This window comes from Corythoichthys intestinalis, chromosome 1 (assembly GCF_030265065.1).
Source record: "Corythoichthys intestinalis isolate RoL2023-P3 chromosome 1, ASM3026506v1, whole genome shotgun sequence".
In the NCBI taxonomy this organism is placed as follows: domain Eukaryota; kingdom Metazoa; phylum Chordata; class Actinopteri; order Syngnathiformes; family Syngnathidae; genus Corythoichthys; species Corythoichthys intestinalis.
Window position 1 is genome coordinate 9,347,412 of NC_080395.1, and position 12,733 is coordinate 9,360,144.

Here is a 12,733-nt window from a genome sequence, read left to right on the forward strand (position 1 = left end):
AAACACTTCAACATATTACACTGAAGTTTCAGCACCTGAACGTTTCTACTTCCGGTTCACATGACTCAACATCTGTATACCCATCCGGTACATCAGTAACTTCTTTCGTCGACTCTTCTTCCAACCAAACGAGCTCCTTCAAAGCAATTTCATTGGGTAAGTACAAAAGTAAGAATTCCGTGGACCAAAACGTCCCATCTTAAAGCTTAGTTGAAGTCGTTTGGCTTTATGTTAAAGCTTCGAAGGCTACCGAAACTTAGTTCAGTTTTGCTCAGCTCGCTAGCCAAGAGATGTTTACGCATTTCGATTGCTTTGGCTTCATGCCACTTCCGAGTGATTACATTTAATTGTATAGGACGCTTCTCGACTTGTCTTAAAGATGTGACAAAATACTACGGATTGAATGCCAATCCTAAACATCAAGTTAAAGGTTCAAAAAGTGCATTTCAATTACTCGTGAAATGGCCATAATATTTCATAGTACATTAAAGAAACATGCTTGGAAACACTTCCAAAGACTAATTGCACGTCGCAAATTTGTTCGTGTTTTGCTTCATCATCAGCCAATCATGTGACCAGTTTTCAGTCTTCGTCCGGGTTGCCACAGCTGTGTACGCCCTGTAAAGTTGCTACGCCAACCACAGACTTCAGTATTTTTATGTTGTTGTTTTTTTTTAATGGCAAATTAGCCTAACTTTAGGTAGAAATATTTACGTTAAATTAATGGCAAGTAGATAACTGCCTGTTTTTTGTCTTTAACAACGAATGTAGACTGTTTTGCGTTCAAATGTATCAAAATTCCAGGATTTTACGCATTTATTTACAAGTAATTTTAACTTAAAAGACTTTTTGTTTGTTTGTTGTCTTTGTTTGGGTTTAGTATTGTCTACACAACAGCGTAACATTCAAACAATGAGGTAATTTTCGGCCAACTGCCTGTTTTTTTGTTAGTTTTTTTTTTTTTTTTGGGGGGGGGGGGGCAAAAAATAGTATTTTAGACATCTGCTCAACATATACTGTACATCATAAAGCGCTCCTGACAGAAAATACAGACGGTTGAAAATACAAGAGGGGTCATTTTTTCATAGCAACTTACCTCTGAATATACTTGACAGCCAGCCATTCATATGAATTGGGTCCGCCCTTGCCGAAGCGATGTTTGGAACTACACGAGGCTCCATTAGCCCGAAGTAAAATCATGTAATGGATCCCTATGGGAGTGTCGCAACTCTCTCTATGTGGCTCTGGCCTGGCGTTATTACAGTGATGGCAAAAAGCGAAAGCAAAGACGCGAGCTATTGATTGTGGCCTCCAAAGTGGAACGATTCAATTGCGGGGCTTGCTCCATAACCATATGAATGGAAAACACAGTGACTGCGCTTGCTCCGATGACGTCAGCACATCGTTTTCATGCGCAATTGCGACATTGTTGGAATGGAGACTGAAGAATGTAAATGCAAACACGAAATGGGTCGTGTTCTCTTGTTTTTGTCGGCGCATCACCATGTAAACAGCCCCTCATCTGTAAATGAGGAAGATTGCTGTATATAAAAGGCATCCAGAAGGCTATTTCTCTACACACTTGATGATGATAGATCAATAGATACTTTATTGATCCTCGCAGAGGAAATTCCAGTGTCCTTTAGAAGCACATGGGTAAAAACATAGGACACAGACAGTACAAAAATATGGGGGCGGGGCATTAAATAAAGAAAACATGCAACACTTACAGTGATCATTATAAAATCAGAAGGAATAAATGAGTTCCTAAAACGCTCTGTCTTGGAGCAAAACGCATAGACTTCACTATCAGTTGACAGGAAATGGGGTGCGGGGCCATTCCATAGCGGCCTATTTTTAAAAACTTATTTTCAAAACCATTACAATTCAAATATTTTCAAAACCAAAGCCGCTAGTGACCTATGACCAAAACAGGTACCTCACTTAGGCATATATGAGTCTCCATGAGCAGCAGCAGCCGTACCCTAATAAAGTCATGATTAATTATTATTTTATGTAAGTATTTAAAAAAAAACAATATGGGCAGAAAAATCACCAAATGCAGAAATAATCATCTATATTTTCAGGATCAATAGCAATATTTAACATATCATATAAGCTTTTGTCCGCGACTTAAATTTTTTTTTTAATTTAGGGCAATTTTGACATTTTTATTTTATTTTGGTGCAATTTTGACGTTTTCAACAGCTGATAAATAAATTTTCGCATCAGAAACTTAATACTTGAGGGAAGCATGCAGAATCATCTTAATTTTACTCAACAAAAGCAAAATTAGCATTTTTCGATATACTATATAGTATATATTTATTTATTTATTTATTTAGGTTGAATTCCGATGTTACTGTTGCCTCAGCACATCTTGCTGGCTATCTGCCCCTGGTCGTTTTTAGTACTTAAAATAAAACATGTAAAAGGCAAAAAAAAAAAAAAATTGTATGGACGCTAGGCCTGAACGATATTGGAAAAAACAATTGCTGCGATTTTTTGGGGGTTTGCGATATTATATTGCGATATTAAAAAAAAAAAAAAAAAAAATATATATATATATATATATATATATATATATATATATATATATATATATATATATATATATATATATATATATTTTTTTTTTTTTTTTAAAGAAATTTTCACTAGATGACTTGAATAGCTGTTTGGAAAGACTTAGGATTGACTCACAATGACCAGTGTACAGTGATCCCTCATTTCTCACGGTTAATGGGGACCAGAACCCGCCGCGATAAGTGAAAAACCGCGAAGTTGCGCACCCCGCCCCCCAAATTTTTATTTTTTTTGTGTGTGTGCTCAATGTATTTATTCAGATTTAGCATTGGAAAGAGATACATATAAGGCATGTTTTTTTCTCAGGCATGTTTTTTCTCACCTTTTCCCCAAAGTATGATTTTTAAAAAATATATGTATGTATATATATATATATATAATGTATATATATATTTTAATAAATAGTTTTAAGCACTTCAAATGTGATAATTATGATCAGTTTTAAACATAACTGTCCAACCAAATCATTTTTGAACAAGAATAAAGTACTGTAGTAGAAAAATGCTTGGCTTTATTAAATACTTCTGTTTATCTACCTTAGCTGTGACTCTTGGAGGACATGTAGAAATTACAAACTCCTCATGATCACTTCTGGCATTTAATTTATACGTCTCAAACGTCTCCACACACACGCACACACACACACACACACACACACACACACACACACACACACACACACACACACACACACACACACACACACACATTCATTCCATAGCGGCTTCCTTGCAGAAACTGTTTAACAAGTTAAACGGTGATTGACAGCTGTTGCGCTGTGATGTCCGCTTCTTTGGCAAGATCAAAGATACCAGCATCGTTAACTTTAATAAGCAAGTGCTGCAGTGACTGTGAGGTTCAAAGAGAGTGTGAGGCTCTGCGCAGAGCAGAAAGCAGGGCGTATGTGAATTAAAAAAAAAAAAAACTATCGCACATCCTTGCGATGGGACTATCGCGCACGCACACATCGCGATGGCGATGTTTAGACGATATATCGTTCAGGCTTAATGGACGCAGAAATTTCTAAATTACTATTTTTTTCCCCCCAAAAAACGGGCACTCGGTAGAAAATTACCTGATTACTTGAATGTAAAGTTACGCTATTGTGTATGGATACAAAATCCAACATGACGGCCATCACAAAACAGACCTTTTTAAGTTGAAAATTCTTGTAAATAAATTGCGTAAATCCTGGAATTTCTATAGATATGAACATCAGACAGTCTAGATTCTTGGACAAAAGCAAAAAGAAAAAAAGGCAGTTATTATACATTTTGCATAGATATTTTAAGCTAAAATTTTATCCATTGATTTTTTTTTTTTTTTTAACAAAGTTTTAAAGTGCATGTTTGGTGCCATTTTATATAATAATTACCTTGAATCCTCGACCAAATCACTCTTGAAACACTCCTGCCTGCTTGTTTGCAGTACAACTTTCGTCCTTTTCCACCTAAATCCGGCATTTGAACACAGCGTTTGTTTGAGTTTATAGCAGTGAAAGCTGCACGACGCTCTGCCTGGCCTGGGCCCCCTAGGGGAAGGCGTGGCGCAATATCTGTAGGAGCTGTCTCGTCAACTGATGGTGAAGTCTGTGGCAATACATATTGCAACCCCCCAAAAGTCGCAATGTCAGTTTTTTTTCCCCCAATATCGTTCAGCCCTAACATGTTTTATTTTGTGTTTCATTTCAATCTTAAAACTTTCAGTACACCATGGGGAAAAAGTGTTGGGTTTTGGGCTGCAAGACAGGCTACGATAGCAACAAGGCATTCCAGCTGGAGCGGGCCGCGAATGGGACCCCGATCACCATCCACAAGTTCCCCAGGGACGACGAGCTGAGGGCGAGGTGGCTCAAAAACATTAACAGGGACGAGGAGGACGACCCAAGTGCCGAGAGGTACTGCTGTTCCTTGCACTTCAAAGACAGTGACTTTAAATCGACACCCACAGTGCACGAAGGGGCGCAGAGGAGGAGGAAGCGGCTTGTCGAGGACGCTGTACCGACCGTATTTAATCGCTGCGTGGCCTACCCGCCCTGCATGCAGGAGGCACCTCATCCCCCCATGCTGTCCACGTCTATGTCCTCGTCAACAGCCAGGAGCTCGGCGCATGTGGCAGAGGCGGCGAGTTTTGAGCATGAGTTCATGGACAGCGACTTGTTCACCTCCCTCGAGGATCTAAAGGAGAAAATCAAGGCGGAGATACCTAGAAACTACAGGCAAGTATTGGGCAAAAGTAGCTGAAAAAACTTTGGCCCTGAAAAGACATTTTTGTGCCGGCAATTTAAGTATTAAATTTGATTTTCTTTTCAGAATCTCCCTGGACAAGCACGCTAGCGAGCAGAACTGGCAGTTTCTCACCCTACTCACGTACGAGCCGGTGCTGGGAGCGCTGCCCGCCATGGCCACAATGCTAAGGATTGGAGAGAACGGGAGCTTCCTCATGACCAAAGGCGGTGTCAAGATCGCCAACAGCAAGCTCCGCCACATCTTGCACGGCCACTGGGATGTCTTCACAAGGGTGAGCCAGGTCACTATCGCCCTGGCCTTCCTGAACAATTACAGCGTCGAGGAAACAGACAAGGTGACGATGACAATTTTATAGCTATTTTAAGTTTTGTAATATCAAAAAATAATCAGGATTTTATTAGGGAAGGAGTTTGAATTTTTTTATGCTGCCTCTAATGGAGACTCATATATGCCTAAGGGAGGTGCCTGTTTTGGTTTCAGGTCGCTATCTGTTTTTGTTTTGAAAATATTTAAATTTTAAGGGAGAAGGATGAGTTCTTTCGAAACAACCCAATAGAATTACACGTTCTAGAACTTGCAGGGTTTCCCCTAGGATTTTTTTTTGAAGCTGTGTTGGTGGTGGGCTGCATCAGAGTCAGACAGCTCCACCATGTCATGCTGCTGCGAAATTGCTTCATATCATGACAAACGGAAAAAAAAAAAACATTTGTCGAAATTTTGTTTTTCTAAGAACCATAAAAAAGATCTATTTGTTCTATCTGAACGTGACGTTCTACATTTACGGTGAAGTATTGGGGCCAAATAAAAACAATAAATAAAATAAAAGGACTTCGAGATTAAAGTCGTCCTATTGCTACGAGAAAAAAGTTGTATTATTACATACGAGCAGGGGTTAATTTGTACCGGATCCTGCCGGAACAAGATCCAGCACCTCTTGATTTTGGCCTCCTTGTGTTCCGGGACTTATTTGGGCAGATCAGGCACCTCTCGTGTATATAAAATAATAATAATATGCTCCTACGTCTGGTTCTTCCTTTGGAGGAGGTGGTTTAGTGTATAAAAACACAGAGACACCTTGGATGGCTGTTGCATTGAGACTTTTATTAACTAAACAAAAACCAGCGTGGGACTGTCAGCCAGTCACCACAGCTCACAACTCTCCTTTTCGCTCTTTCTCTCTCCCCCTTCCGCTCGCCCACTTCTTCTTCTACGCCAAATTGGAAATGCCGGTCACACTGAAACGGGACAGCGGTCCCTTGGGAATGCCGGTATCAATGAATAACGTCATATGAAAGAGTCGGAGATTTGTTGATGCACTTAAAAGCTGGACCAACAAATAACGCCCCTGACATTTAAAAAAAAAAAAAAACAACAACATTGCAAATTTGCGGCATCAGGGGAGCAGGCAGCCAGGATATAATGTACATGGGCCTTTATAATAATTACAACTGTGTTATTGGAATAAATTATTATAGAGGTATCATGAATTAATGGATAAATATGTTTGTAAACCACCGACTCAAGGCACGAATATAACAGCGTAGTGATACATTTGGTGATGAGGTAATAACCATGTATTAATCATCTAGCCATGTTATATTGTGATTAATACACAGCAACTGACCAATCAGAGAGCGTCCTCAAACCCACCCGCTATTATAATAAATAATAATAGGAGATTTGTTTTATTCATTCTAATCTCTGATTTTTTTTTTCTATGTTTTAGAAGTTAGACCTGTTAAGAAACTAATTGCTGGCTGTGTAATGCAAGTCCCACCTGTGGGTATGTGGGCGATTGCCCGTGCTGTGCAGACTATAGCCTAAATAATTGTAAATTGTAAGTCCCACAGCATGGGAAGTAGGCATTTGCCTGTTGTTTTCAGCACCATTTTCTGCGTATGTTCCGGGACCTGTGGCCGTCTTGCTCTTGTCATCCCTGCACTGTCATATGTACTTTGTGTTAACTGTATGTCCTTATGTCCTGCCAAAAAGGTACGATACTCCTTGTCTTTTCTTTCTGCCATCTTATCAAAAGGGTTTCTAAAATTAGATGACGACGCGGAAAACGAAACTGAAAACGAGGAAAGTTTACCTCCTGATCTCACGCACATCAACCGCTATTTTTGACAAGAAAATACGGCAACACCACTCGAACAATATGTCTGCCTCATCTGCATTGCCTATGCGATTGATAGTTAAACAGATAGATAAACAGACACAACAACATGTTTGTTTGCCACTTTCCCAATAAAATTACTGCGAACCGGCTTTCTAGTCTCCGGTTGTTGTATATGGACTACTCGTCCCATGATCGCCCTGGGCTCACGCAGCCAATGGCATGGGACTTGGGGGATCTAACGTAGCACATCCAGGTTGCTATTTGATGATATCTAGTGCGAAGTGTGGGAGTGTTGTCAGAGCATTAAAAAAGTTAACATAAGCCGCTAAAGTCACGTCTGCTCATTACTGCACAACACCAGCGTATGACCTGTGACTGTTGCCTTTTTGCGCAATGCACAAAGGAGTATAACCAAACTTTTTTTGGGGGGGGAATAATTAAAAATTTGTCTGCGAGCTAGATGTAGCCGTCAAAAGAGCCAGATCTGGCTTGCGAGGCATAGGTTCCCGACCCCTGCCTTATGGGATATGTAGTCTCTCACTGTGCTATCGGTTTTTGAAAAAGGAGAAGAAATTATGGAAATATGGACATTAATACATGGCCCATGCAGCGTTTTAATGCTTATTTATGAGGGCAATAAAACTCAAATGACATTATCTCTTGTTTTACATGGTCAATTGACTGAAAGTAAAAACGGGCGTGGATCTCAACCTCTGCACTTTCAAATGATACCAACCAATGGCACGAGGGTGACGTAATTACAGTGTGACAAGGCTTCAAAGATGATATCTGTAAATGTGTCTCTTCGATTTTAGCAAATCATATGATATTTTTTTTCATCCAGTGTCCCGCAGACATCACTGTTGAAGATTTTCACCCTGAGAAGCACGATCCCCTCCACATTAAACAGGAGGAGGAGTCGGAGATGCCATACATCAAACAGGAGGCGGAGCTAGAGACCGCCAGCATTAAAGCAGAAGAACAGGAAGATGAAATCACCAAATTTCCAATGAGTGTCAGAGTGAAGAGTGAAGAAAATGAAGGTCCAAGTGAAGAGAGCGGAGCAGCAAAACCTTTGTGTGACAGCTCATTTCAGCACCTGTCAACAAAAGAAGAGAGACTATCGCAACCGGATGGCCTGTTAGGTCCACTCTCTGACAGCGACGACGTAACGTCACACTCTTCTGACTTTAACACTGATGAGGAGGATACTGACTTTGACCAAAATGCTTCAAAATTCTTAAACGAATCATCATTTAAAAGAGACACAAAAGAATGCGCAGGTGGAAAACCGTTATCCTGCTCACATTGCGATAAAAGATTTCGTTGTAAGCATAACTTAAAAAGACACATGCGGACACACACTAGTGAGAAGACTTTTGCCTGCTCACTTTGCGATAAAACATTTTCTGAGAGGATTCAGTTGGGAAGACACACGCAAACACACGCTGGAGAAAAGCCTTTTCTCTGCTCAATTTGTGGCAAAACTTTTACTCAGAAGAGAAATTTAGATATACACGCAAAATTGCACACTGCAGAGAAATCGTTGGCCTGCCCATTTTGTGATAAAAGATTTCATCTTAAGGATAAGTTGACAAGACACATACGTATACACACTGGAGAGAGGCCTTTTGTCTGCACATGTTGTGGGAAAGGATTCACTGAGAGGGGAAATTTAAACAAACACACAAAAAGCCACACTAGAGAAAAGCCTTTTGTCTGCACAAATTGTGGTAAAAGATTCACTCGAAAGATTGAGCTAGAAAAACACATGCTGGGTTACCCCTAGGATTTTTTTTAAAGCTGTGGTGGTGCTGTGCTACATCGGAGTCGGACAGTCACAACATGTCATGCCGCGGCGAAATTGCTTCATATGACAAATGGAAAAAGAAAATTCTCATTTTTTCCCCCAAGAAGAACACTGACAAATATCTTTTCGAAATATTTCATTCGCCAGGCTAATGTCATAGCTCTCGGCTACGGTATATGTACTTAAAATGCGTAGCTGATTACAGCTACTTACATCTCATAGTCCCCCCCACCCCCTTTTCTTTACTTGGCCATAATACCGTATTGGCCTGAATATAAGACGGCCCTGATTATGAGACGACCCCCTCTTTTTCAAGACTCAAGTTTGAAAAAGACTTTTGGAACACCAAATTAATTTTTATACAGAAAATAATTACAGTACATCCGAAACAAATGATTATAACAATATATTTGGGAGAAAAAGCATGTTATTTTGCCTCATTCAAATCTTAATATCTGAACATTTAAATATGTTTGTTTGTTTATTTATTTATTTTCCGTTCAGGCATGACAAATCCAAAACATACAGCATTTATATGTGTTTACAATTAATTCAACCCGAAAAGAAAAGGGCTGACGGGAGAAGCCGACGCTTATTGAAACCTGTCCCATATACCATATGGGACACAGAAAATATCGAATATCAATTTTTGACATTCAGATTTCGTAATGATTACAAGTTTGTTTTTGTTTTTTTCATAATAACCATCCCCTCCGATTGTTCATTTTCCCAATACTCCATTGTCGATCGTGGCAATGTGCTCGTTATGTTGATTAGATCCAGTAGATTCGTTCATAATTCAGTAATCAGTTTATTCAGTTGATTCGATCCAGGAAAATGCGTCCTTCGAGTGTCTGAGTAACTATGTAAACTAAAGTGCAATCACATTCGTAAATGAATGGCTTCTGGTTTTTGAAATGTAAATAAACCAATCTATTGTGATAAAACAACAAAATTGCAATAACTGCATTAACCATCAAAGTGAAGTCTAACTGTAGTCTTGAAACAAATCTGAATAAGGAAAAAACATTGCAATAAAATAATGCAAACTGGTTAAACTAAAAAGAGTAGCTGGTATCTGTCATGACAGAACATCGCTTCAATGATATATGGCGCCATCTAGAGTCGTGAATGGGTATAATGTCTAGACCGCAAATATAAGACGACCCCCTCTTTTTCAGTGTTATTTCAATGCAAAAAACACCGCCTTATATTCGGGCCAATACGGTACGTACTACATTACTACAACAACAATAGTCCGTCTGTTTACTGACCCTCGTCCATAGACAACGTAAATTCTGTCTTAATACTTCAAAATACTCATCTGAAATTACGACCAGTGATATCAGCAACGAACAAATGGTATGCTAAAACGCAAAGATTCAGGTCAAATACGCCATAAAGAACTTAAACGTTAGGTCAATGTCAATATTAAAGTCGTTTTCACTGGCCTAAATCAGAATTACATTCTTTAACTTGAAAGAATTTCCTGTGGATTCTTGTCACAATTTCCAACTCTGCACAAACGTGGTAGGCACAAGCTTGCAGCAGAAGAACCAATGTGATTTTCAAAATAGAGCATGTAAAGGAACAATTTTCATTTGACGTGCTATTTCAGACGATTTCTGGAAAATAGTGCGTAAATAGTGAACTACAGTCATTTAGACGTTTGACTGCTGTAGATCTACATTTGCATTTATTCACACAAATCCATATCTGTTCATTTCACATGGTTGTACATGATATTTTCAAAGCTATTTGTTTTATCTGCATACAAGGAGTTTTTTTGCCATTGTCATGTCTAGCTATGGGCGGTACGAGCCTGGCTTGGTTTTTTTTCCACAGTTCGTGGAAGACCGCAGATATAAATGGTATGCACGCTGAGATTAGGGCCACATTTGTGTCTTTCCTCACTAAATGTAAACCCAGTACTTTCTTTTTGTTCCTGAATTGTGTCTCGTCATCTCCTGTTCGTTAACAGAATTAAAGAACCTGTAAAATGGAAAAATCAACTTTCTTTTTCTTCACACTCCATCAGAAATTGCAAGTTTACGATTCTGCGTATGGGTGTAATGTTACAAACGGCTGCGAATGCAGCGATTCTGAAGTAAACGCCAAAAACTTTGTTAAGAAAAGAAAAAGCACTTGCGTTCAGAATTGGGTAGTAACGCGTTATATTTATTCCGTTACATTTACTTGAGTAACTTTTTAAGAAAATTGTACTTCTCAGGGTAGTTTTACAGCACAGTACTTTTTACTTGAGTAGATTTGTGAAGAAGAAACGCTACTCTTAAGGCTGACTTATGCTTCTGTCTTGCGATGACGGCGTAGCAATGATGTTGACCCTACGGCGTCAAGTAGCATTCGATAGTTCTGCGGCAAGGGAACGCGTTGCTCTGTAATTAACCGCCAAGCCACTAGAGGGGTGTTGCGTTGTGTCAGTTCGGCTTTGGGTTTGAGTTTTCTTCCATTTAGACAACAATGAGGTGCAGGCGATGCAGAGGACTGTTGCGGAGGTAGTCTGTCCGACTGTTGATGCCGCACAGAGACTGGCAGTCACATTACGAATTCTAGCATCGGGTGGAAGCCAGCAAGCTGCGTTGTCCAGTGGTTTGTCCGATTTCTTTGCCGTGTCCTACAAGTTAGAACCAGCCAGTGGAAAGCCATAGCAGATTTCTGGCGGCTATGGAAGTTCCCAAACTGAGTTGGAAACCTTGATGGTAAACACTTCATCATAAAAGCACCGAGGCACTCTCAGTCAGTGCTGATGTATCAAGTGTGTGAACTGTCTGTTGTTGAAAATTAAACATCAAACAACTCTTTTGACACCAAAGCTGTGCTTTATTCTTCATATACTTGAAGTGTAAAATGTAAATAAGTCACAGACTCACAGCAAACATATGTACATAATAAATGATAAAGTGCAGCAACCAAAAATATGAAATGAAAAAGCTGGCAGTTTTTGGCCGAATGGGTCACCGCTTCGTTTGGCCATTCGCTTCCGAATACAGACGTACTTGTCTCGGAGGTTCTTCCATTTTTTTATGCATTTGCTGACCTCCAGACCTGTATTTTCAGCAATCTCCTTCCACAAATTGCTTGTCATTTGGCAATCTTTATCATGTCCTGATGAGACGTTGTAGAGGTTGTCGTACTTGCGGACCTCTTCGATGATACTCTTGTCCATTTTTGCTTGGAGCGCAACGATGTTTAAAAATGTCGGTGATTTCACGCTGAACCGGAAACAACAGTCTGAGCAGATCAGTCACAGTCCATTTCCGTCACGTCACCACGCGTTGACGTGACGCATAGTCAGGATTTTGTGGCGGTGCACGTCAGGCTACGGCGGAGGGTCGTAAATCGGGTCTGCCTTGACAGCGTAGGTCTGCCGTAGAAGCATAACTGAGCCTATGACTTTTTATACTCTTTATTCTACATATTGACTTCATTTTTGCCAGAGATGCCGACAGAGGCGATGTCATTTTCACCAACGACATGTCGCAACAATAGCAAGATTGTCTTAAATCTACTAGAGAGCGCTCATGCTCTTTGGACGGGTGATGTTATTTTTTTTGTTTTGTTCCCCCCCCCACACACACACAAATATATATTTAATTTTAGTCAAAATTTGATCACTCGACAGTGCATAAAGGAGGGGGGACTCTAAACTATTCCAAAAGTGGCTCGAAATACCGTATTGGCCCAAATATAAGACAGTGTTTTTTTTCATTGAAATAAGATTGAAAAAGAGGGGGTCGTCTTATATTCGCGTTCTAGACATTATACCCATTCACGACGCTAGATGACGCCAGATATCGTTGAAGCGATGTTCTGTTATGACAGATCTCAGCTACTCTCCCCATTCACGACGCTAGATGGCGCCAGATATCATTGAAGCGATGTTCTGTCATGACAGATCTCGGCTACTAGTTTAACCAGTTTTGCATTATTTTATTGCATTTTTTTTTC

The 12,733-nt window shown here is 39.8% G+C and overlaps 1 protein-coding gene across 1 annotated transcript; it reads left to right on the top strand.

Annotated features, from left to right (window-relative positions):
• The first annotated feature begins 59 nt into the window (after positions 1-59).
• LOC130913241 (zinc finger protein 260-like) lies at positions 60-10,988 on the top strand. Its single transcript, XM_057831701.1, has 4 exons — positions 60-156; positions 4,293-4,804; positions 4,899-5,169; positions 7,799-10,988. The coding sequence occupies exons 2-4, from the start codon at positions 4,299-4,301 to the stop codon at positions 8,741-8,743; spliced, it is 1,722 nt and encodes a 573-aa protein (XP_057687684.1). The 5' UTR covers positions 60-156; positions 4,293-4,298; the 3' UTR covers positions 8,744-10,988.
• Positions 10,989-12,733: the final 1,745 nt, after the last annotated feature.